The following is a 27,155-nucleotide window of genomic DNA, read 5'->3' as shown; positions in this document are numbered from 1 at the left end:
TAAAAGGCAGTGCTGGTAGACATCTGCACTACTTCATGATATGTGTGACACCTGATTCCATCTTTTGTTCCATGTTGATTAATGGGCAAGCAAAAACTGATTAAACTGTCTGGAGATTGGGAGTTACCTTAACTCTATATAATCAGTTTAACTGATTAAACTGTCTGGAGATTGGGAGTTACCTTAACTCTATTTTTGCTTTTCAGCAAATCCAGTTGAGACAGGATGTCATAGAATCATAGAATCATAGAGTTGGAAGGGACCTCATGGGTCATCTAGTCCAACCCCTTGCATTATGCAGGACACTCGCATCCCTATCACTCATCTACTGTAATCTGCCACTCCTTTGCCTTCACAGAATCAGCCTCTCCGGCAGATGGCTATCTAGCCTTTGTTTAAAAATTTCCAAAGATGGAGAACCCACCACCTCCCGAGGAAGCCTGTTCCACTGAGAAACCACTCTGTCAGGAACTTCTTCCGGATGTTTAGATGGAATTTCTTTTGAATTAATTTCATCCCATTCATTCTGGTCTGTCCCTCTGGGGCAAGAGAGAACAATTCTGCTCCATCCTCCATTTGGCACCCTTTTAAATACTTGAAGATGGTTATCAGATCCCCTCTCAGTCGTCTCCTCTCTAGGCTAAACAGACCAAGCTCCCCCAACCTTTCTTCATATGTCTTGGTCTCCAAACCCCTCACCATCTTTGTTGCCCTCTTCTGGACACGTTCCAGTTTGTCTACATCCCTCTTCAAATGGGGTGCCCATAACTGAACACAGTACTCCAAGTGAGGCTGAACCAGAGCAGAGTACAGCGGTAGCATCACCTCCCGTGATCTGGACCCGATACTCCGTCTGATACAGCCCAAAATCCCATTTGCTTTTTTAGCCACTGAGTCACACTGCTGACTCATGTTCAATGAATGCTCTACTAAGACTCCTAGACCCTTTTTGCACATACTACTGCCAAGACAAGTCTCCCCCATCTTATATTGCTGTATTTGGTTTTTCCTACCTAAATGCAGAACTTTACATTTGTCCCTATTGAACTTAATTTTATTCAGTTAGCCCATTTCTTGAGCCTATCAAGAGCTATTACACCTTGAGCTATTACACCTTCCAGCATTCTGCCCAGTGATTACAAAGATAGTGGGATGATGGACAAGCACTTGGCTTTTGTTTATTTATATGTTATTAAAGTTGAATCCTGTGCCATGCAGAATAACTGTGCTGCAACCACAAACACATAATGCTTCAGACTGCATTGTGTACAAGTGAAGGTGCAAAGGATTTTTAAGTTTAAAACATCTTATGCCGCACCCTGGGAGAAAAGCAACAAAAGTCCTTGCAGAAAGGACCTCTGGGGAGGTGGGGAGGAAGGTTGGCTGGGAGAAGGAAACAGTGGGAAGAGGAAGGAAGGAAGGAAGGAATGAGGGACAAGGCAGGCTGGGCAGGGGCTCTGGTGGGCAGGGGCTCTGGCAGAGGAGGCAGAGGCCATTGGCAGAGCAAGTGAGAGAGCCAGGCCCAGCCCTCTACTCCTTTCACAGAAACCTCTCTGCAGCCTCAGCTGGGATGGAAAAGCCCACCAAGCCACTCATCCAATGCTTGAGTTGCTGGGTGGGCTTTTTAAACTTTCCCCTACCTTTCTTCCCCAAGGAGCAAGCCTGCCCACTCGCCTGTCTGCCTGGCATTCAGGAGCTACCTCTCTCACTCTGTCCAGGCACCCCAGGGTAGAGCCAGTGGTCACAGCATTTCCCACCAGGGTTTGTCTTCCAAAGGGTTGCCTGGAGCTCAAAGGCAGCCAGGGAGGAAGGAGCAGGTTGGTCTGATCTCATGCTATAGAGCCAATGGCAGGAAGGCAGCTCACGGGTTCTCTTGGCACTCCCCATACCTGGCCTGTGGGCAGCTCTCCGGGGAAGACTCAGCCTGCTCATGGCAGGGTCTGCTGCCTGGGCTGCGGATCGGGGTTTGCTGGCTGGTGCACCCTATTTATCCGCTCCTTTCTGGCGGAGCGGACCCCCCCCCCCCACACCCACCAGGAGGAAACACTTGCTGCCTGTGATGTCCTTCTCTCACTCGTGAAGGCAGGCCAGGATAGTCCAGCAGAGCCATTGTGGAGGCCTTGAGCACCTGCCTGCAGTAATAAGGATTCTCATCCTGCATCCTCCCTTTTCTAACTCACTCATCTTCTCTATACACGCACACACATACACACACACAGACTTATGTTCTGATCTGCCACTGGATTTTTTGACTGTTTTTTAAATTCTTGATAAACTTATCTTATTCTTGATAGACTTATCAAAAAGTATCAGAACATCTCTGGGTTGCTAGAACTCTAGCTAAAACATTCTAAAGGCTTATCTAAATGCTGTGCTAGATAATGGAATGCGGCTGTTGTCCCCGCCTCCCCTTAGACCTCCCCTTCCTTAACGTTGTGAACTATGGTTGTCAAGTCCAGGTTTGGAAGTTTATAGAGGTTCTGGGGTGGAGTCTGAGAAGAGAGTTGAGAGGTTCTTCCACTGCCAGAGAAAGCTGGGAGGGGGGGAGGCATTTAAAGGACCCACCAAGCAGCTCATGCTGTCAATCAGCTGTTTTCCATACTCTTTAAATACTTCCCCCCATTTCCAGGTCATTAGGCATTTAAAGGGCACAGTATCATAGTTGATAATGACAGATCAGCTATTTGGAGGGCACTCTCCTCCCCTTCTCTGGCAGTGTGCACACCCCTTCCCAATAGTTTTCAGATTTGGGCGAATCCAAAACAGTGAAGGATAATTCATGTGATTCAGTTTGGGCTGAATCTGAAATGGTGCAAATGTTTTTGTGTGTGTACATGGTCTGGTCAAGTCCAGTTTTATCTCTTTGGGACCAGGGACCCTGAGCAGATTTTGGTTGCTCAGCCTTAACACTGTTTGGGACTTGAATCTACTGCAAACAATCCAGGAACCAATTTCACTTTAAAATCCTTATGCTAGCTCTGACCTTTTGTCAGGCAAGCACAGTTTTGTCTGGATTAATATTCAGGTTGTTAGTGCTCTTCCAACCTATTACTGCTTTCAGACTCTTATTCAGGACATCCTGTCTCAACTGGATTTGCTGAAAAGCAGAAATAGAGTTAAGGTAACTCCCAATCTCCAGACAGTTTCATCAGTTTTTGCTTGCCCATTAAACAACATGGAACAAAGGATGGAATCAGGTGTCACACATATCATTAAGTAGTGCAGATGTCTACCAGCACTGCCTTCTAGGTACTAGGTTTGCATTTGTTTTTTAAATGGGGGCTGACACTCTTTGAAATACTAACAATACTATATTAAAATTGTTATTTTAAAATTATTTTGATGAATTGCTTTTAAGTGGGTTAGTGGGAAGTGGGTTAGAAATCTCCTACATATAATAACATATCATTCAGGATGTGAAAAATAAGTAAATCAGGAATCCAGAGAATCTAATGACAATCTGACAGCTAAATGAAGAATACAAGTGCTTTATTTATTTATTTATTTTTGTTTACTTTTTTAACCCTCAGGACTAGCCCCAGGTCAGCTCTATACATATCCAGCTCGCTGCTGGCGCAAAAAGAGACGCTTACATCCTCCTGAAGACTCCAGGTTGAAGCTGCTGGAGATTAAACCAGGTAAGTGCTCTCTTTTCTCTCCCAACTCTCTCATTTCTCCTGTGTCCTGAGTATGCAGCTATCATAGTTCATAAGGAATACGTGTGGATGGGTATGTGCCTGCCATACACTGTCTCAAGTATTTTCGACTTGCTACTCTATCCTTCTTATCCTTTTTAAAACTGAAGGATTTGTTAGAATCTGTTGTGTCATGTTTTTGCTGAAAATATAAAACAATAGCAACACAAAACCCTTCTATTCTAAATTCAGGAGTATCTCTAATTGGCATTTATGTCAGGACCTAGTTTTTACCCTCCATTTTAAAAGTGAGAAGTCTGAGAGGGTGACAAGGATGTTAGAAGGCAATTTTGCCATTTCCTACCTCCACATCATGACCTCTAGTGTTCCTTGGAGGAAATCCTTGCAGTCTCTCATCCAAATACTAGGCAGCATCTGCCCTGCTTAGCTCCTGAGCTTGCCTGGTCACTGTCTGGTGCCTGGTACTATATTTTTTTCTCAGAAAACAAGGGTCCACATACTGTGTTTGGTGCCTGACATTTGAGTATAAGAGATGTTCAGAATGCCTCATGGCTATGGTGTCTGTAATATCTATTATTTTTAAGGCACATATATCTTCCTATATGCAATAAGGTACAATCATGTCAATCTTACAAACTGTAAGGTTTTAGGTATCTAATTAGTTAAGCTCATAGAATCAACTTCATTCACCAGGGAGGTAAGGACCTGTCATAAATGGATTAGATTTTATCTGTTGGAACTGTCGCAAAACTGAAAATATTTAAGTCTGGGAATGTTATTTGGTTTAGTCATAGAATGTAGCCAGATGGTCAATAATTAAAGCCGAACTATTGTCTATCTAACAAGGGGAGGCAAACTTCTCTGTGGGTGCAGTCTCTCTGTGGTGTACTTAAGGTGCATAACAATAATGTAAACCATAGTAAAAACAAACAGTGATTTACATAGGTCAAGATGAGTAGCCATGTTTGTCTGTCTGTAGCAGTAGATAAGGGCTAGAGTCCAGAAGCAGCTTAAAGGCTAACAAAATTTGTGGCAGGGTATGAGCTTTTGCAAGTCACTGTTCACTTCTTCAGATACTTCAGATACTGAAGAAGTCAGCAATGACTCACAAAAGCTCTTACCCAGTTATTGTTTAAGTTGCTACTAGACTCTTTTCATCTATGATCATTCATACTTTTCAGAAGAAGAAGAGTTGCTTCTTTTATGCTGCTTTACCAGGAGGAGTCTCAAAGCAGTTTACAATTGCCTTCTTTTTCCTCTCCCTACAACAGACTCGGGTGAGGCTGAGAATCCTGATATTACTGCTTGGTCAGAACAGCTTTATCAGTGCTGTGACTAGGTCAAGGTCACCCAATTGGCTGCATGTGGAGGAGGTGCAGGGAATCAAACCTGGCTCGCGAGATTAGAAGTCTGCACTCCTAACCACTACACCAAGCTTGCACTACATGACACAGCTACGTACAAATAACAGAGTTTAATTAAAAAAAAACAACCATTAGTCAATTAATATTATCTTTCTGTATAAGGAAAACAAAACCTGATGATATCACAGAAACAATGTGCTGTCTAGAGTTATCTGTAGATGGGCAGTCAATGCTGGAGGGCTGCTATGGTTGTGGATGTGGTGCGCATCCACCAGCACAACAGTGGTGCATACTAGACTTTTCCATAAAGGGATCCTGCACAAGCTAGGAAGCAAACAAATGTTTCTGCCGCGAGGCTGTACAGTCCAGCAACTGCACTGTTGCACACAAACAATATCATAAAGAAACAAAGGCACTGCCAAGATAGATCAGTTGTGCTACCTTGTTAGGCCACACACCAGTTACCAATTAATTAAACCTTTGGCTGGGAAGCTGAGACCAAATCATGAGGCAGGCTCTGAGTCTAGTCCAGAGGATCAAAAGCTAGTTGAGTAGCTGAGAAACAGAGTCAAAAGCCAAGCCGGAGACAAGAGTCAGGAACACAGTCAAGGAACAAGCTAAAGTTGGGAATCAGTAATGAAGTCAAGAGCCAAAGTCAAAATCAGAAACTACGAGCGAAGTCAAGGAGTCAAACCCAAAGTAAGGGCCAGGAATCAACCAAGCAGAGCTTAGCTGTAGCGAACAGGAACACCAACTGTCTACAGGAACACTCACAAAGAGGTTTGCCTCAAGTATCCTTAATTACACCTTGGTTGGGTGGAATTAGCGATTCTAGGAGACCTGCTTAGTAAGAGGGGTAACCAGTGATTTTCTCCTACCTATGTATATGGAGGAAGGAACCTAGCCAGAAATCTGAGGCAGAGGCAAATTTAGAAATTAACCAAAATGATTTATTGAAAAACAAATAAAAAAAAGTCCTTCACACTTTCATGCTATTTAAACTAAACTAAGAGTTGAGAGTGTGTGAAAGAGGATTGATACTTTGGATCAGAGAAACATTGATACCTACCTTCTCATGTGCAGATTTCCATGAAGAGAGAAGCAGCCAGATGAACCATTGTGTAAGGTTGGGTGCATGTTGTAGATCCAGGAGCAGTATACACAAGATTGGGTCTGGTGTAGCATTTAAATACCCCAAAATGTATCTTGCCGCTAGGCTTGGGAGGTTAGCCCCTAAAACAATGAGCTTGAACCAGTTTCCAGTATGAAGTAAAGAAACAGAGACTGGCTAATGGTTTTAGCAAGACTGTGACAAAGAAACCCTGACTGAGTTAAAGGGTCACCTCCAGAGTAAGGTAATTAAAAAGAGGTTTTCCCAAGCAGGGAGCTGTATTGTGCTTGGAAACTTTAAAGACAATTGCAGAAGGGAACTTTGTTCTACTGTTAAGCACTTCTGAATTGCTTGTGGAGGGAATTCAGCCAAGGAAGCCTCGCTTATTCATTGCTTTCGCTGGTTTAAGGGGGAAAAAATGGCGACCGCGTCTCCAGAAGCTCGGGGGCAAGAGCTAGGGAGGGACATTCTTTCTACCGCTATTTTGAGAATGCACGTGTCTTTTTTGGATGTGTTGCAGGTTGTTCTCAGGAGTGAAGCATTTTTTTAAGGGGAATCCACTTTTGATGATTCCCCGAAAAGCGTTACATCTAAGTGCTTTTTGCGGGAGTGTTGCGGGAGTGTTGCAGATTGTGCATGACGTCGTGCATAACATTAAAAAAATAGCGTTGCACAACGATAAGACTTCAACAACATTAACGCTGTGCAGAATGACTTTAGGAAAATAATAATGTACTGAGATAGTGCTGAGGGCTATCTGAAAGATTTAGCAAACAGCCGGAATCCAAAGATTCCTTTATTTGAGGCATTCCATGGTGAAAGAAAGGTCAGTGATTAGGCCCCCTGTGGAATTAATTAGGCTACACTGCAATAGCCAAGATTCTTCTAGAAAGAAATAGCCTCTCACTATAAGAAGCTTGTCCTATTTCTGCACAAGCTCCTTGGACCAGACATACTTTGCTAAGGTGCGCCAGATATATTATTAGAAAGGGGGGTTTGTGGGCAGGGGAGTCTGGGATCCTAACACTGTCTGATGCATAGCCAGGACATGCTCACGGCCCCCTGCCTCTGCCTTCCAAAGGCAGGGAGCTCATAAATTGTAACAGATACAGCAAAACAAATGGAAAGGAGGCCCCAACGCTCTTCACTAGGGATGGGTATGAACTGGCTCACAAATTAAAGTTTGTGACAAATTTTGGCTGGCTCATGGTTTGCAAAGTCAAGTTTATGGCAAGTCAACTTGCACAAACTTCCCACAAACTTTCAAACTCTTCCTAGAGGTTCCTACAGGTTCATTAGAGAGTCCTTATCCTGACAGACTGTCTTCATTCAATCAAAATATTTACAAAACTTAAAAGTGACAACTTGAAGGCATGTAGAGGAGCATCTAGGGGAGGTCTTTTGTGACATTTATGTCTCTAGCTGGCACAAGATCTATTCTATGCATTCCTGAACCTGTACTTGTCAAAATGATCACACAGGTGCAGGTGCAGGAGGATCAGGAGTGTCATGGAATGGGAACTGCTGGATATGGGAGAGATTCCCACCCCTTGCTGGGTCACAGGATTGACAAAGGACAGCAGCATACCAATTATAGCATCCAATCCTGCCTTCCTGGTACTGTGGTATGCCAATAGGGATCTTCATGCAACAAATAATGACATTAACATCCCTTGCAAGGTTTGGTAATGGCCATGAGTTTAGATTACTTTTTAAAAGAATTATAAAAGTTAATAGTCTGAAACAGTGAATGGAACCTCCATGTTAAAAGGCAATTTGCTTCTGGTTACAGGTTGAAGAGTGTTTATTTTAAGTGGCCAATGACCATCACAATTGAGCATTTAAAACGTACCAGTAAGACATAAACAAAGAAGCGCAAACAACGCTATAATGTTACGAACATGTAAAAGTTCATTAGAACAGATTAGCACCTTCTTTGTGTGCTGGTGAAGGAGTCTCAATTGTTAAGTGTAACTCCAGCCAGAAAGTTTCTGGCTGCCTGGACAAACTGTGCTACTTTATAAAAGACATACAAATGCACTTCAGAAAGAAAGAGAGAGAATTTTTCCACCACAGGGGAAAGAACTTAGCCTTTTAAAAGGCAGTCTTCTTCTGTATAGCAGGTGCATAGGGCAAACAGGAGAAAGGCCTTATCTCTGATCTTCCAGAGGAATCTGACTGCATGCTATTGGAAACAGAATGTTGGACCAGAGGGACACTTGTGTGACCCTTCAAGGCCTTATGTTCATTGGTTGCTTCTCACTGTACCGTGTCAGTGACAGTTCAGTTAGAAAAAAATAAACTCCAGACATGTGTGTAATTGTTCTTAAAAACCACTATGCTTAGCACCTGAGTTCAATGCGTAAGTGTGCTTAAAAGTTTGCCCAAACTGAAAGAAGAAAAAATTCGGTTGGATTCCCTTGCAGGGTGCAGTACTCCATCCACAAACAGGGCCACATCATTATTAGTGGGTCTGGCCCCCATATTAGTGCAATTCTGAGGGGAAAGTTGGAAGCACTATCAGGAACTTGAACTGAGTCAGAAAGACATTCCTTCTTGCCACTGGATGTTAGTGCCAGATTCCCGCTCCCCTCTTTAGTTCCATTCTTGGGTGTTTGTGTGTGTGGGGAAGGTGATGGAGAGGAAGAAAAGGGTTAATGGTCTATAAATTTGCCAGCCAAATATGACAATAAGAATAGATTCCTCCATTGAAGCAAATGGAATCCAGGGAAACCCTATACTACTGAAATCTCACTTAGTTCTAGGGCTACATTTTTACTGTTTGGTATTACTTCTGTGGAATGGAAAAGACCTGATAGAGCTTGTTGGCGTGGTTCCTTCCATAAGGGGGTCTGGAGCAGTCCCCCTTCCTTTAAAAAGAGCCAAGACCCATGAGGGATTTTCTTATTCCACAACCAAACTCTACATTGGAGCCCCACTTTCCTACTCCTACTAGAAATTGTTTCCCCTACAGAGTCATTTATTTTTCTGTTTATTTCCCTTTATTAGTCAAACAGCAGCTACACAAGTGGGAAATTCATGGTGTGGGGGAGAGGTTTAACATCCTCCGTGTCCATGTGGTCACACTGATGTGAACTGCTCCCTCCCCCCCTGCACCATGTGTTTGCCTTTTAAAAGAACCACAGGAAATCCTGATTTCATATCTGCATCTTCTCTTGAAAATAATGCTACATGAATGCAACTCATGAAACGGCTTTTGCCTTTTCCTTTTTCTTTTTGGCTTTGCTCCATGTTATCAAACATATCACTGTAATCACAGAGAATAAGAGTTCTTTTTTCTCCTTAAACATGGAAAACCAAGATTCTCCGGATTTTTTTCAGAAGCCATGAAAACGTGTCACAGATGTGCATTGCTGCCCATGGCTCATATGTTGTCCTTCACTGGGTCAGCTTTTTAATGATAATCTGAGCTGAATATATCAGAAAAAGTGACCACAAATATCTAGTGGCGTATAGCAAAAATTAATCTCTTCAGTGATTTTCTACCAGTGTCATTGAAAGAACCACTAGCTATCCTTATTATCACTATTATGAACTCTGCTCCTTGTTAATTAAGAAGCTCTACAGTATGTAGATGGAGGGAGAGCCAAAGCTGAGGCAGCCTCTTGAGACTCTCACTTTAAATAATGTAAAAGAGGGAACAAAATTAAAGGTTCCTTGTCTGTTTGTTCCTTATCCCTTTTCTGAGCCATCATGCCCACTTGCTTTTAGATTTATCAGCTGATGTTCAGTGCAGGGAGAGCCAGCTTTGTGTAGTGGTTAAGAGCATTGACCTCAAATCTGGAGAGCTGGGTTTGATTCCCCACTCCTCCACATGCAGCCAGCTGGGTAACCTTGGGCTAGTCACAGTCCTGTTAGAACTGACGTCACAGAGCAGTTCTCTTAGAGTTCTTGTAGCTCTGCCTACCCCACAGGGTGACTGTTACGGAGAGGGGAAGATGAAGATATGTGGGGCAAGGAATGGAACAAGCAATGTCTTTCAGCTGTGTGGACCAGAGAAGTCTCCCTGACTCACCCATGAGTTCTAGAGATCAAAATGTATCACACAGCCAGTTTGGACCTGTTTGATCAGGGGATGCTGCAGGCTTGTTTGTCCTTCTACAGTCCTCCCCCCTTCCCCTTTGAACAGAACTTAATCGTGGCAAAGCAACCTTTTATTTTTGCCTTCAAACAACATGTTGCTATGCTTGTCATGGATGGAGTCCTGCCCAGCTGTGAGCTCCCAACTGTGAAGAGCCCAGTGGGTTGTCTCTGACCACTCTGTTCTTCTGGTGCTGTCATTTTCCTTCAGCATCAGTAGACAATAACATCTGCACACCACCCGCCAAAACATCATAGCACTTTCCTCCCACAGGAGAGAAGGCAGCGAGCCCCTTGGTTTTAAAATTTAAACTGGATTGTCACATTTAAATGTTTTAAGTTTGTTTGATTGTATGGCTGTGTTGTGACCTGCCTTAAGCTCTCAGGGAAGGGTAGCATAAAAATGTGAAGATAAATAGTCGTCCACTAGAGGAGGAGGTTCTTACATCAGCCAAGTGCTCCTCGCACCAGAGGAACACACCCACAGACATTGGAAAGGATCAATGACATATAACTCCATTGGGCTATGAATTGCATGGGCCAGTTTCAGTACATTTGATGACTGTAAAAACTATTATTATTAAGTCAATGCTAGTGAATTAATAGCAGTCCAAGAACTTTGAACGAGAGAGCATAACCAGAAGAAATTTGAGATAGGAGGCTATCCCTAAATGCAGTTCACAATGTATCTTTATTTGGAGTCCCACTTTGTTCAATGGGGGCTTACTCCCAGCTATGCGGGCTGGATCTTTAAGGGTTTTTCATTTCCCATACAAACTGTTCTTATGGCAACCTTTAAGTATGATCTGTGAGAAATGATTTGAATCAGTGCAAAGCACATTGCCTGATACCTATTTCTGACTCCAAATGCCTAAACAAGATGGCATAGTTCACTGTATCAAAGGCTGCAGATGAGTCCCGGAGGAGCAAGAAAGAGGTACAGCCTTTGTCTATATTCAGAAAGAGGTCCTCAGCTTAAGCTACCAGAGCTGTCTGTCCCATAGCCCTGCCTGAAGCCAGAATAAAAAGAGTCGAGAGCAGATGAGTTATCTGAATAGACCTGGAATTTGTCTGCAACTGCTTGCTCAATCATTTTGCTCAGAAAGGACAGATGAGAGACAGGGCAATAATTGGCCATATCATTTTTCTGTAGAGGACTCACTGATGTGGTCCTTGCAAGAGTTTAGCAACCAAAATGGGCAAGGATCCAGGGCCTTCACAAATCCCAGGATCCTGTCAACATCCTTAATGTTAACTAAATCCAAATGGTCCATAAACACACCAGGTGATTTATTAGCCATTTCTTCTGACTGACCTGCATTACAACCAGCATCCAGGTCAGAGCGTGTACATCATTTGCAAAAGTATCAGTGCTAATTGTCTGTTCCTGATACAATAAAGTCTCAGATTTAGGAGTCAGCAGATGCTGAGATACTGTAAACAACTGCAATGGTCATGAACTCGCTGATGCAATGGTTGCAGAGAAGTAACGTTTCTTTACCATAGTAACTGCCTCTTCATAGGTCTTCCAATGGGCTATATGGCAAGTTCAGTCAGATTCATTATGAGTTTTCTGCCAGCACCATTCTAGATGTCTCCCGGCTGTGAAGCAGCTTCTGTGACCTTTATGTTTATGGCTCATGACCAGAGGCTCCTGTACCAGTGAAACAGAAACAAATGCTAACGGGATGTGACCTGGAAATGTGACCTGGAAATAGAGAAATTTTGTTTTAAACACGAAGTGGTCTCAAAATCTTTCACAGCCACTAACTACAGAATTTATAAAAATAAACTACCTTTCCTGAGACAGGGAAGTTTTGTCATTTTTTAAAAGGGTATATGTATTTTAATAATGTTTTCTTTAGCAAACTGCAAAATCTGCATTTCTAACATTTTATTTATTTCCTTTCCTTATACATCACTATAGAAAACTACTGTTTTAGAACCAGCAGAGGGAGTAATATTACAGTATTTTTTGAGTGAGTTGGGCTTGATTCTGCTTTCATTTAAGGCTGATATAGGTCAGAAATGAACTTACCTAAGAGATACACATGTAAAATTGTAGACAGATTACTTCACAGTGTTCCAAAAGAAGAGAAGCAACATTTGTAAACTAAATTAATTGCAGATCTATTGAAGTAACCTTTCCCCCTCATTCACTGATGTAATACCTGTACAAATTAGCATTATATGCATCTGATAGTTTAGACTACGCAGAGCTAGAAGAGTTTTGAAAGTTCTTCATGGATGCTGATCAATTGACTGAACAAGCAAGCCTGTGTTAAATGGAAAAGTGACTTAGCTGTTCTGCCATCTGACCAACCAGCAGGAAAAATCTCTGAAATACTTCTGGCCATGGGCATCAATCTCCCACATCTCTGCATCTGGCTGTCAGGGAAAATGGCCTTGGGTCACAGGGAGACTTTGCAGGAAAAAAAGCAAAACCTTCAGTATCTCATAACTCTTTTGATGGGAGGTGACAAAATTTTCCGGTTCTGGGTGGCATAGAGATTAGTTAGGCTATAGTTCCTGACTTTTCAGCCACATCATTAGGAAATCTGCAGCCTAATTAATTATTCCATTTTTCCACCAGCTTAAAATGTGCCTTATTATTAATTATTCTTAGTGTGGAACACTATATCTAAAGGACAGCACACATCAAAATATTATTGTGAATCCTAGGTTTAGCCAGTTGAATTTCTTAATCATGGAATATTCCTTCTTGCACGATACCATTTCATCTTTGCCCTGTGGTGTTTTACTGTTTCATACGGACAAACTCTCCTATACTTGTGCTGGAAACCCCATCCCATCACACAGCTAATAAGCATCAATTGCACATATCCTAAGCATCCTACAACATAAGTATTTCTATCATTGTTAGTCATTCTTTTGTATTATAGGCAGTGGAGAAATGGTTCCCCTGTTAGACTTGAACATGTCCTAGTCATGGATGTGTGTGTGTGGGTGTTATGGACATGAACGGATAGTTTGCCGTTCCAGGTCACCCACATGCTGCTTATTTTCACCTGCTTGGGAACAGCTGAAACCAGTTTTGCCTGACAGAGTAAGTCTCAGAATGACTGGTAGCAGAAGTTTTGGTTTGCTAGTGGAAAGCTGATGGGTATTTCAGAGGGATTTGTGTGTGAGCACTGGGACTTCCAAAATTCTGTAAATGCATTTTTGTTGTACCATTCTGGTCAGGGAAGTGGGAATGTGGCACATCATGCCTAAAAACTCAAATTATCAACGTTATGTTTCACTAGCTCTGAGTTACAAAAGCCTTACAACAGGGCTCCCCAACATGGTGCCCACGGGAATCATGGCACCTGCTGACACCTGTCCTGACACCCACCAAGTATTTTTAGAAAGTGAGTGGGGCCATGTGACCCTTTGGTTCAACAAGGCTTTTGAATGAGTACTGCAGATTTGATTGCTTGTGCATATTTTAAATACATTGCTTTGTAACATCTGCCACCATAGCAAAACAATATTCACTCTGACCTTTTCCACACAGAGCTCTCGCCCAGCTGTTACCCTGCACTGTAACTGTTTTTTTGCCTTGGGACAGCTCTTCTGATCTTTTCCCATGTCCACTTGGGGGATCCTTTAGCTCACCCCCCCCCCCATTTAGCCCCAGACTAGTGTGCGCACAAAATAGCCAAGGGACAGGAAGTAAAAACTTCCCTCCATTTTTCCATCACTTTGTCAATCAGCGTCATATAGTGAAAACTCCAAATAATCTCCCAGTACCATTTTGTTGCATTTGAGCAACCCACTCCAAGTATAAAATCTTTTTTAAAAAATTACCATAATCGCATTATAATGAAAAACCATAACAACACACAAAAAAAGAGATGCAAAAAGGTGGGCTGTTTTATTGCACCATTCCCCCCTCCCACAGACTGTCTCCAATCTCACTAATGCCAAGTATGAAGCTGAATCCTAAAGAAAAAAAATACAAAGATGGAAAAGTGCTGACCAAACATGGTGGCAGGAGTGTGTGGGGGTTTGCTATTTTGTTATATTGGAATAGTGTTGTAACATGATTGGGCAAAAAAACAAATGTTGAGGAAGGTTGTGAGTAGGGTTGTGCAATCTGGCTGCCGAAGCAGCTGTTCCCGCCCTTAGCAGCCAGCACCGCACCGTGGGGGGGGGGCGCGGTGTGCCCGGCAACGCACACACACAGGCGCAGAGCTCTGCACCTTCGCGTGTGCGTCGCCCAGCGCACCGGCACCCATGCCTCCCTCCAGCCCTGACATACACTTCGTTGGATCCAATGACAAAAAAAAGAAAAGAAAGGATAATGGAATTCTGAGCATTCCCTTGATGTGAGCCAACTGAGGGGACAAGTCGGGACAGCCCTGGGACCCTGCCAAAAGGGACCTGATTTCATACAGAAGTGTGTGTGTGTGTGGGGGGGGGGATGAATGTGAACAAATAGTTGTTGTTGTTGTTGTTGTTGTTGTTGTTGTTAGGTGAGAAGTCACGTCTGACCCATTGTGACCCCATGGACAATGGGGATATGATTTAGTTCATACCTGAGTGGCCTAGTGCTTTTCCCTACTTTATTCAATTTAAGCCTAAGTTTTGCAACAAGAAGCTGATGATCTGAACCACAATCAGCTCTTAGTCTTGTTTTTAGTGACTGCAGAGCACATAGTCAATCTGATTTCTGTGTTGACCGTCTGGAGTTGTCCATGTGTAGAGTCGTCTCTTGGGTTATTGGAAAAGAGTGTTTGCTATGACCATGACCATTGTCAAGTACAAATAGTACTTGGAGCCTAATCAATGGTGCAGAAGCAGTCTGTGTGACTGAAAGTAAGCACTGTTTGAATCCTGCAGACCCTGCCGTGCAAAACTGTTAGTTTGTAACTTTCTAGTTAAATTCGATGAAGATGCTACATAACTACTACTGGCCTTAATCTTCTTCTCCCATCTTCCCTGTAACATCACGTAAAAAACAAGACATTGCAGGACATTATTATTATTGTTATTGTTATTATTATTACTATTACTATTTTTAGATTTATTTCCCGCCTCTCCCAACAGGTTCGAGGCAGGTCACAACAACTAACCCCATTAAAATTCCCATTAAAACATCAAACTACTAACATGATGGCTAAAAATCCCATCATGAGATCATGAGAATGGTCAGAATTGCCCCATGGTATTCAAGAGGGGGCAGCCAATGAATTGAGGTATGAGTACAGAAATGGTGAATGCAGTGATGTCACATTTCTTTCACAAAACATTACTGGGACAGTGGCAGCTACATGTCCCCTGTAATAGCTACTTAAACCCTTTATTTGTAAAGTCAGCGCAGTGATCAGTGTATTGGGAGTCAGTGTAAAGCTCCTTATATACTATATATTAAACGTAATATGGAACTATATTTCATTAAAAGCATGATCTTTTAATTTTATTCAATTTTATTGGTCTCTTTGGCAGATGAAACTGTTTAGAAGGTTGAAATATGATAATATTTGAACAGTGATTTCCCCCCCTCCAGAGCATACTTTAAAGGAATAAGCAATAAATGATATTAAACTCCAGTCTGAAATGTTACAAGCCAAGTTTTATGGATACATTGAGAGCAGAGAGAGCTGTAACACGATTTTCCTTTGTCCCCATCTATTATTTTCCCCTTTTCTGTGGTGAATGTTTTCAATCTGTCATCTTTATTCTTCTCCCGGGTAAACATTTTACAGCCTCATAATCATCTTATACTTGACGGATATTAAATATGTTTTTACTGGTTTGCAATTCATTTCAATATTTCCCTGCATTTTGCACTTGATGTCTTAATAAAATGCAGGTCTTTTATGCTAAAACATCCAGGCATGACAGATATAACCTTATTCCAAGCAGTAGATGATGTTGTGTGGGTATTTGGGAGCAGGTATGAGATGGAGAGCAAATGTAATGGACATTGAAAGGAAGTGAGATGTATCTGAGTATATAGTACACTCTGTTACAGGCCCAGTCAGAGCCCAGATATCACACGCCAAATGTACTGTTTTTGAGTTAATAAAATGATCTGCTGTCACATCAGTAGCTGATTGGAATGAACAGAGTCCTGCCGAAGTTACCCTTGTTTATATTAGTGAAGGATGTTACTCCTGGTTTGTATGCTGATTGAAAAAGGAAAAACATCGGCACCTTTCACATTGCCATTCTAAACTGGTTGTTATCTGTTATTGGCCTGATTCTGAGTAAAGCAACAGTGGGATTAGAGTTTCATACAGTGTACTTAAATCTATTAATGAGCTGTGTTTGTAGCCCTCTGTTTCAAACCATGCTGCTTTCCCCCCTCCTTTGTCCACATGATCTTTTCCATCTTTTAAAAAATGTTCTAACTTTTGTGCTTGAGGGTAAGACCAGTATAGCAAGTCAATGCTATATTGCCGGCATTGGAATATGCAAAAATTAGAATTAAAAAAAAATGATGGGAGAGAACAGGGGGAAAAGTTGCTTTTTCGGACGTGCCTGAGACATTTCAAATGCCATACTACAACAATTCAGAAGCACAAAGAAGACCTGAAAATGGAAGAAAGTAGTTTTTTAAAAAGTGGTTCATTCTTGCTTTGTAAATGGAACACAATTTTGTGTGACCTTGGACCTGAGTGGCTTTGTATGAAAAGGTAAAAAAATTCCGTTAGCAGCCAGGTGTCAAAATGGTTGTGACTGAGATGACATTAAAAAAATATGTTGGCAATTGGCTCCGAAAACAGACTGTTTGAGAGGGGAGCTAATGTCACACCTTTCAAGTAAGGGCAGTTAGAGAGGGGTACAAATTTCACACCCTTTAAGTAAGTAAAGTTCTGAAGCTTATGGAATAGAATTTGTATACAGGCCTTTCTTAAATAATTTTAATTTTATTTATTTATACTCTGCTTTTCTGCCCAATAGAAATCTGGTGTGGCTTATCACAACGTTCTCTTCTCCTGTATTTCTTCCTCACAACAACCCTGTGCTGTAGGTTAGGCTGAAAGGGTATAATGGATCCAAGGTCACAGAATAAGCTTCCAGGGTAGAACAGGGATTTGGACCTGGTTCTCCCAGGACTTGTTCTGAATGGAACTGAGTCTCACTGCGCCAAACAGTAATAATTCAGCAGCACCCAGTGGAGGCCCTTAACATTCTATGATCATTTAAAGCAACCTGGTTCTCAGCCTGGGGGTCGGGACCCCTTTGGGGATCGAACCACCCTTTCACAGGGGTCATGGCAGGGCAAGCAGCTCGGCCGGGGGGGGGGGTGCTGCTACTGTTGCCACTCTTCCTGCAGGTGTCAGTGCTCAGCCACCAGGGGCTCCATCAGTGACTCCAGCTCAGCACAGTCTCCTGCCAGGCACTCCAGGTGGCAGTGCAGCTCAGCTGGACAAGAGGCAGAACTGAACTGAGAAACCGCAGGGGAAAACAACAATTTATATACAATCATGAACAATGGATCTTCACACCATTGGTCAGTTTTGGTTTAATTTCTGTGAAAGAACACTTGTATAATTTTATGGTTGGGGGGTCACCACAACATGAGGAACTGTATTAAAGGGTCATGGCATCAGGAAGGTTGAGAACCACTGATTTAAAGCAACATATGCTATAAGGAAAAAACAAGAAAAGTTGAGAGTGAGAATTATTATAGCTCATCTCACCTCCATAAGCAGAAAAGCTGAAGTATCCTTCAAAGATGGCAACAGGCAATAGAAAGGTAAGCAGGGAATCTAACACAACAATAAAATAATAGAATTGCAGAGTTGAGAGGGACCTCCATGGTCATCTAGTCCAACTCCCTGCACAATGCAGGAAATCACAAGTACCTGCCTATCCACAATGACCCCAATTTCCTGCCTACCCAAGTGATCCCCCCATTAAAAATCTCCAGAATTCAGCCTGGTCTGGAGGAAATTCACCTACCATCCCACAGTGGTGATCAGCAATTCTCTGGGTATTGAAGAAAGGGCCGCAAGAGTCAAACATTGGCACACCCCTTCCTGCCCACCCACTCACTATCTCCCTAAATTCATAAAATCAGCATTTCTGTCAGATGACTATCTAGCCTCTGCTTAAAAACTTCCAAAGAAGGAGAATCCTCCCAAGGAAGCCTGTTCCACTGAGGAACTGCTCTAATTGTAAGGAGCTTCTTCCGGATGTTTATCTGAAAATATTTTTGAATTAATTTCAACCTATTGGTTCTGGTCCGACACTCTGGGGCAACAGAAAACAACTCTGCTCCATCTTCTGTATGACAGCCCTTCAAGTATTTCAAGATGGCTATCATATCACCTCTTAGTTGTCTTTTCTCCAGGCTAAACAGACCAAGCTCCCTCAACCTTTCCTCATACATTGTGATCATGATAGATTCTCCAAGTACATTTCATTATAACCTTATTCTTTAACAAGATGGAGGCCCAGCAGAAACACTTGAAGAAGCAAGTTAAATATATGTGTGATTCTATGGGCTACAAGCCTCTTGGCAAGCAGGGATAGTATAAAGACTATACATATAAACAACTCTCTCTAAATTGTAATTTGACCAGACTTTTAGAGCAGATTCAATATTTCTTTAAAATAGGCAAAGTTTTGGGGGTGATGTATCTACACCATCAATATACCTAATAGTTAGATCCGGAGACTCAGGTGATGAACAGTCAAGATATATCTTTCTTAAAAACTGTAAAAAATCCCAATTTGCAGCAAAAAAATTGAGCTAAAAAATTGGGTGATTATCCCCCCCAATAAAAGAAGCAGTGCCTGTACTCTTAAGAAAGTGAATCTATGTTTCTATGATTCTATTCCCTCTGAGTTTTCAGTGCCATTTTGCAAGTTGCTATGCAACCACAATAATATTGCCAGCCTCCTAATTTGTTTTCTTTCAGTAAAAGGCATGGGGGAGATGTTTTACTAGGGGTATTTTGGCCTCCCACTCCACTCTCACTCCCCTCCTTCCTGTCCTGGAGGGGGAACTCTTTGGAGCCATTGGGCAACTTGCTGCCATAGTGCAGCAGTGGCTCCTCGATGACCAGGTGCCACATGACTCACCTGGGCTCAGTGGCAGCCTCAACACAACTTGCACAAATTGGCAGGGTATGACAGTGACCACTGCACAATTTATATGAGTGACTTGCTACCACACGACTTTTGCAACTAGGCCAGAATTTTCCAAGGGCCAAGCTGCAAGGGTGTAGATTGCCAGATTAGGATCTGAGAGACTGAGGCTCAATTCCTCATCGTGCTCTGGAAGCTTGCTGGGTGACGTTAGACCAGTTACTCTTAGAGTTGTCATGTTTTTGTTTCCCATTGGGTAGAAAGGTAGGGTATAAATGAAGAAAATCAACAATAAATAGAACTCAAGACCATAGGGGGGCAGATAGAAGAAAGGTTGGTTGCTGAGTGGGAGAAGAGAAAGAAGTTGGGCAAAGGGACAGGATATAAGAAATAAAATATGGAAACTGACAAGAGGAGAGTGATAGGAAATAATGTGGGGAAAGGGAAATAAAGTGAAGTGACCTCCCACATGTCCTTGCAGGTTTCCTGCTTGTATCTCTGATTTATATATTCTTGGGGTCCTTGCTTTTCATATATGAATAGACAAAATCAATTACCACCCTCTTAGAAATGACACTCAAAAGGACCCTAAGCTGTCAGTATCACAACTGGAACCAAAACACATCCAACTTACATCTTTTTCTTCCTAAATCTTAATAGGTTTTCTACTGCTCTGTTGTATACAGAACATATTAATGGAGATAAACCTGTCTTCCAGCCCACTATGCCTTTGCTACTGTTCCACCTTATAGTGTAGCTGCCATTTTTCTCCCTGCATAAGAACAGCTTGAAGGATGCTAAACAGCCAAAGATATCTGTAGATTGATGAGCTTATTACAGCGTTCTGTTCAGCTTCTAACATCCTTTCCTCCCCCCAGCACTCACCTAGACCTCTTTTAGTTCTGCAGGCAAATTATTGTTTGGGGGAGGGAGAGTAGCTCAACAAACCTTGCAGCCAGATGTTAATGAAGGGACACCCTGACCTTCCCTGAACACCCAAAGGAGTCTGGACTCTCTGTCCTTCCAGGGGGTGAGGCACCCCAGGTGGCTCCATCTGCTAATGTTTATCTCGCTTTCTAACTGGAACATGACACGACTGCATTTGCTCCAGCTGTTTAGCAAAGACGTTTCTCTACACATCAAGGGCAAATGACCAGTCATTCATCTCTTCACTGTGGAGCCTCTCTGCAGCCATCAATCTTGTGGCTTAGACCCCCAGCTTTTTGGCTCATCGTTAATCAAATGAAGGGAAAGGCAGAGGCACTACCACTCGCCCCCTTCATTATCATTTGCGTTTCACCCTTGGATGGATTTCTCCTCCCTTCACAATCTTTACTATTTTTGGCCAGGGGACGAGAGGGTGGCAATGAGAATAATTTATTGAGTGCAGGAGATTTGGCTCTCCTTCTCACAGTTTATGCTGTCACTTGGAGAGACGGTAGAGGGCGAAAAGTTTCGTGTTTCTCTTTTCAGATATGCACAATATCGTTCTGGGCTTGTTTTAAAAAGTGTCTTGACATATCTGGCTAAATCTCCTGAGAAGCATATTAGTAAAGTTTCATGTTGATAGCTATTTCTTGTGGTTTATTCCCAGCATTGAGTAATGAGAGGTTAACTGTTTATCTGTAGGTGAAGGTACCATTCTTAGCTATCTTTATTTTATTTATTGTTATCCCATATGGAACTCAGACAATGTACATGGGTCCTGCCCCATTTTGTCGTAACCCCATGAGTGAAACAGGTGGTGTTGTAGTTACGCAGTCTCACCTGATGACTGAAAATGAATTTCAACCCACATTTCCCTGACCTAACAGTGCCGTATTTTGCAGAGCTCCATCAAGAAGTGTATCTGTGGTTAGGATTGAACTGGAAAGCTGTTCGCCACATCAGTGTTCGACTAGGATCTGGGATTGGCTGAACAGGGGTGAGAAGAAATCTGGAAAAACTTATATAGAGGGGAAAACACTACTGTCACATGAAGCTGAATCTTTCTTATTCTATTTGGATCCCAAATTTGGATCTGACAAATTCTCATTGTGCCTTATTTTCTACCACTGGTTATATACATTGTCTGTGGATACAAAGGGGCACCTTTCTCTCCTTAGCGCCACTCAGCCAGTTAGAGATTCAGTGTGACCACTGGACTTCAGTTGATTTATGTGTATTCAGTTTCCCTCACTGGGTGTGGTAGAGGATTGCTGGACCATAGCAGTATTTTGAACATGTAGAGGTGGGAGTTTTTGAGTTCCGAGATCTCCCCCCACCTTTTCACCATGGCTGCAGCCGCCATGGGGACACAGAAAGTGATGGACCAGGTCCACCACCGAAATGTGTTCCCCACGGGGACACAGAAGGCAGCAGACAGCTCCACTGCTGAAATTTGTCTCCCCTGGGGACACAAGAAGTGGTGGAGCATGCTGCTCTGCCACAACGCACCAGTGGTGCCGCTGATGCGGAATCACCCTTAGACAGCTCTGAGAGAAACTGCTCAGTGAGAACTGCTCTAACAAGTCTGTGACTAGCCCAAGGTCACCCTGCTAACGGCATGAGGAGGAGCAGGAAATCAAACTCGGTTCTCCAGATTAGAAGCCACTGCTCTAAACCAAGACATTTTACTTTATTTTGAATAAAATCCTTTCATGCCTATGTTTGTCATTTTTTTTCATGAAACCCCAAATTTTCCATCCCAAATTTGGATCTGACAAATTCTCATTGTGCCTTATTTTCTACCATTCATATTATGCCATGTTTTTGGTTTTGGGTTCTGTTATGTCTGTGAGCATTTGGCCACTGATGCAAATGAGGGTTTCTGCCAGCCAAGGAACTAACCAATTAAAGGAACCTGATCGCTCTGCTAGAGCCAATCGAATTGCTCTGCTTAGGGCCAATCGGATTGCTCCGCCAGGGCCAATCGGATTTCTCTGCTTAGAACCAATCAGAGGCAGCAGCTGGCTGCCTGAAAGGTATAAAAGTGCATGAGTTTGTCTGTTTTTCTCTGTTCAGCAGTTGTAGTCTGTTGCTTGAGTTGCTTAATAAAAAGAGCTGTTCTGAAGACTTGGAGTCTGTGATCACTGAACCTGCAGTCTTAATAGGTTCCTACTCGATGTGGTGCACTTCTGATAAGATTTCTGCATATTTTCTTCAAGGGCACTCCAGAAATGCTGAATGTTATATTGTTCATACTTTCTCTTTCCTCCTCTCCATTTATACTTTTTCTGAGCCTGCAGAGTATACTTTCTCCATATTCTCAGCTGCTGTAAAACTTATTTGCTTTAGTGTACACATTTTTATCTAAGCATTATGTAAAGCTCTTAGACATCCATAACTTTTTGTCATATCAGGTTACACCATATATTTTAATTCCGTTAATAAGAAAAAGGGCAGAATGCTAGAACTGGCCATTTTTCTTGTACAGAACACAAATTTACGTTTTTCTACAGTTTAGATGAAGGAGAAGCGGCAGTGTGCCAATGCGTTTCCTCTTGGGCAGGGGTAGTCAAAATGCGGCTCTCCAGATTCCATGGACTACAATTCCCATGAGTCCCTGCCAGAATTTGCTGGCAGGGGCTCATGGGAATTGTATTCCATGGGCATCTGGAGGGCCGCAGTTTGATTACGCCTGGTCTTGGGGCTCAAGACATATTACAGGCATATGTGGGTTTCTCTCTATTCACTCCTAACTTGGTTATCTTAATGATTCGAATTGGTGGCACCGGATTAACCTTATATATTACCATTAGCATCGTTTAGTGGAAAAATAATTCTCCCTTTCTTAGGTCATTGCTATTTTTTTATTGTATGGCATATGTGTAGTATAGCCGGGAGATCCTAGGATTGTCTGACAGCCAGGCATTGCCAGCCTCCACATCATGACTATCATGTTCCTTGGAGTCCTCCCATCCAAATACTAGCCAGGGTCAACCCTGCTTAGCTTCTGAGATGTGGCAAGATGGTGCTTGCCTGTGCTATCCAGGGACTGTCATGCTACTGTTGTGTTGATGTGTGATATCACATTTGGCACAAAAACAGGAAGAGAAGTGTTGATTGCCACTTTGGGATTAGGAGGCAAATTTCTTCCAGGCCAGACTGGCCAGGGATTCTGGTGGGGCGCATCATCTGGGCATGGAATTGGGGTCACAGTGGGGAGGCAGGTAGTTGTGAATTTCCTACATCTGCAGGGGGCTGGACTAGATTACCCTGGAAGGCCCTTCCAAGTCTATGATTCTATGATGTGTTTGTGTCAAGGCTGATACTCTAGATACTCAACCGCTTGCTTGCGGTGACCCCGGCATGCACACAACAGTCGGGCGGCGTGGAGGCAGCCATTGCCATGAATCCTCTGCCACTGGGAAACTCTGTACTAGGTGGCGGGTGGGGGCAGGCAGCAGTGGCCAAATGGTACACGTTTATATGCTGACTAAGTTATAAAGTATGCATGTTATGGCGTTCAATCAGTAAAAGAAGTTTAGGTTTTATAAGAAAGTATAGGTATTGCATATATTTCAGTTTTTCCAAACATTTACTCACTTAAATTGTTTTTTCATGGCTTCAAAATTTCTCAAAATTTTACATCTTTAGTGAGAGTTCTTCCCACCTTTCTCTCCTTTTCCACTAGTGATAGAGGTGTTTTTGTGGAATAGAAATGGTGATTGGGTGAAATCTGGAGGTAGAGTTTTGATAGATTCCTTTAATTTGTGGCATTTTGGATCTAACCTGTTGTGATCTCCTTGAGCTTCCAAAACAGACTGACAGGGAACATCCCTTATAATCCCCCAAGTGCACTAAGTTCATTAGATAAACATCTGCTCAGGGACCCTGGCTTGAAGGAGGTGAAATTGGCCTCATTTTGGCCCTGGCCCCAGCCTTGTGGAATGAGCTCCCAGGTGAGATCAGCGCCCTGCACAACCTAAACCACTTCTGCAGGGCCCTGCAAGACAGAGCTGTTCCACCAGGTTATGGTCAAGGTCCATGATAACATCCACCAAGCAACGCTGGCCTCACTGTTGAGAGGAAGAGAGAGCTGGACGTTTGGCTCCTGCCTGACAAACCCCCAGTCTAGGAATTTTAGTTGGGGGCATTATGTAGACTGTAATGTTTTTAAATTTCTAATTTTGCATAGTGTTTTGTTACCACTTTGAGTCATATGGAAGTGCGGGATAGAAATAAAAATGTATTATTATTAATATCAGAAATAAATCATGCTAATAATTGCATCTATGACCATAATAAATAACATTTTTGTTAGTTTGTCAAGACAAACTTCTGAAGAATTTACCTTATGGAGAAGTAAGGCCAGAGACTTAAAAAATTCATGCAGGGAGACTAGTTTTGGGGAAAAGCTCATAGAACTCCTTCATGTCAAAAGTTTGAAATTCAAAGACACCTTGCCTTTGCACTGTAATTTATAACACTAGTATTCTGTGGAGCTGTTAAATCCCAGGGCACACCAATTCCTGCTTGCTTTCATCTTACCAGACTGGCTGGCCTTGCTGGAAGGGAAGAAAACTAGCAATATAAGTGTCCAAGTACCCCATTGCTCTTGGAATTTTATATTGTAACACTACCCCTCAAAAAAAATTCTTCCCATATGCCTTTAAAAGTTTGATAAGGATGTTGATATTATGTTGGCCCAAAAAAGTAACAGGTGTAAAATAGGTAAAGCTTATGAGTATTTAAGTGGGTAGCCGTGTTGGTCTGAAGCAGCACAACAAAAGAAAATCAGAGGCCAGTGGCACCTTTAAGACCAACAAAAATTTATTCAAGGCGTGAGCGCTTGCACTCGAAAGCTCACGCCTTGAATAAATCTTTGTTGGTCTTAAAGGTGCCACCGGACTCTGATTTTGTTTTCTTATGAGTATTATTATGTCTTACAAAGTTCATGATTTTCTTTTGAAATCAAATAGACTGAGGGTTGCCAGCCTCTAGGAGGGGTTTGGAGGTTTTTTGGAATTACAGTTGGTCTCCAGACCACAGCAGTCTGTTCCCATGGAGAAAATTGCTGCTTTGGAGGCTGGATTCTTATGGCATTGTACTTTGCTGGGCCCCTCCTCTTCCCAATGCCTGGCTTCCTCAGGCTAACTCTGCAGGAATTTCACAGCCTGGAGTTGGCACTCCTAGATACATGCCTGTTGTTGGGCCTCACCGTTCCATACCAACGGCATATTGTCTTGGGTGATGCTTCGGGGGATTATTTCTGTGGCCTCATGAGCCTCAGAGGTTGGAAGGCCAGTGGGGATGATGTGTTCGGCACCATCTGCAGAACCCAAGGTACATGCAGCTCTTATGCCACATTATCATTTTGTATTCTTGGCTTCTGGTTTGGTGTTAAAATGTTGAAAAATAAGGGTGAGAAGCTGCCTTATAAATGCACCGATTGGCTCTTCCATGCCAGTAGGTGAAACTGTGTCCATGTTCTGCAATTCTACATCATTTTGTAGAATGATGCAGAATCTAGCATCCTGGAAATCTCATTTTTTAAAGAAAGTTTTTTACTCTTCTAGTTATAAAGATAATTGTAAAAGTGAATAGGAAACACATGATGAAATCTGACAATAGGGTGGTCTAGACAAGGATTCTGACCAGCATGTGGTTGAGTTCCTTGCCTACCAGAATACATTGTTGAAGATAAACTATTTGCATATTCACATATTGTTTAATACTGTATAATTAATTAAGTGAGGAGTAGGCATTGGCTTTGCTATTGTCCCATTTACAGTTTTAAAAATCACTTTGTAATACGTTTCGTTAGTCCGTGCATTCATTCATTCATTCATTCATTCATTCATTCATTCATTCATTCATTCATTCATTCATTCATTCATTCATTCATTCATTCTACTTCTACCCTGCCACACCTGTGACTGGCTTGTGGCAGCTAACAATCCAGGTAAAACCACATTAAAACTCGTAATAAAAACCCTTAAAATAACAACGTAATTCTAAAAGCCAGGCCACTCAGTGACCAATAACCATCCCTATCCCCTTGTTCATACACATAGATACATCTGTGTGTATGTGGGGGGGGGGGAGAATTAAAGGAACTGCCTAGATCAGTGGTTCTCAACCGTGGGGTCGCAATCCCATTTGGGGTCGCTTGGCCCCTTCCGCGGGTTTTGGGGTAACTGGCTGTTGCTGGCCACAACAGGTGGTGGCAGTGGGAGGAGGCAGGTGATGGCGGAGGCGGCCAGCAGGTGGTGGAGGCGGGCAGAGTAAACAGAGCCATGGCACTGGCCACCTCGATGATTGTGCGCCTTCATGAGTGTGCATGTGCATGCTGCCCACCTGCACACATGCACATGTTGTTGCTGCTGCCGAAATTGGGGTCACGGTGCTGAAAAGGTTGAGAACCGCTGGCCTAGATCTTAATCAATGAAAATAAGGAAAAATAAGGCTGGGAGCCCAGATCTTGTAGCCCTGACCTCAACCAAGTGTGATGCTTATCCAAATGAAATTTGATACATAAGTTTCAAGTCTGAATATCACCTCCACCTATATCACACCTCTTTACAAACCAGGGTTGAAATTCAAAATTCAGCAAGTGCAATATTCCTGAAGACTTGAGACAGCAGAGTGACTGTTGATAGGCACATTCAAGTTAACATTCACTGATTGAAGGACAAACTTCAGCCATATAATGCAATACCACCTTTGAAGAATGAAAACTGATACGTGTTTCAGAACACAATTGCATACAATGTTTAAAAAAGCTGAGATACATGCTCAGCTGTGCTAGAGCTAAATGCAAGCAGAATCTTTCAACCACTGCAGTTTGTTGTTATTATTATTTAATTTATAGGCTGCCCCTCCCTGCAAGCAGGCTTGGGGGGCTTACAACATGTCACTAGATAAACAGCAATAAAACATATTTTAAAACTG

The 27,155-nt window shown here is 42.6% G+C and overlaps 1 protein-coding gene across 5 annotated transcripts in view; it reads left to right on the top strand.

The window, feature by feature from the left end:
• Nucleotides 1-27,155, top strand: part of DPF3 (double PHD fingers 3) — a 232,439-nt gene that overhangs the window by 123,783 nt on the left and 81,501 nt on the right. For all 5 annotated transcript variants that reach the window (XR_013228425.1, XM_077322681.1, XM_077322678.1 and 2 more), the window contains exon 3: nucleotides 3,531-3,638. Coding sequence is in view for 4 of the 5 variants with exons in the window: in XM_077322681.1 (XP_077178796.1) it covers nucleotides 3,531-3,638 (108 nt within the window). In the remaining variant the exon portion in view is untranslated. The remainder of the gene's footprint in view (nucleotides 1-3,530; nucleotides 3,639-27,155) is intronic.

This window comes from Paroedura picta, chromosome 2 (assembly GCF_049243985.1).
Source record: "Paroedura picta isolate Pp20150507F chromosome 2, Ppicta_v3.0, whole genome shotgun sequence".
Lineage (NCBI taxonomy): Eukaryota > Metazoa > Chordata > Lepidosauria > Squamata > Gekkonidae > Paroedura > Paroedura picta.
This window is presented reverse-complemented; position numbering and strand designations above follow the sequence as displayed.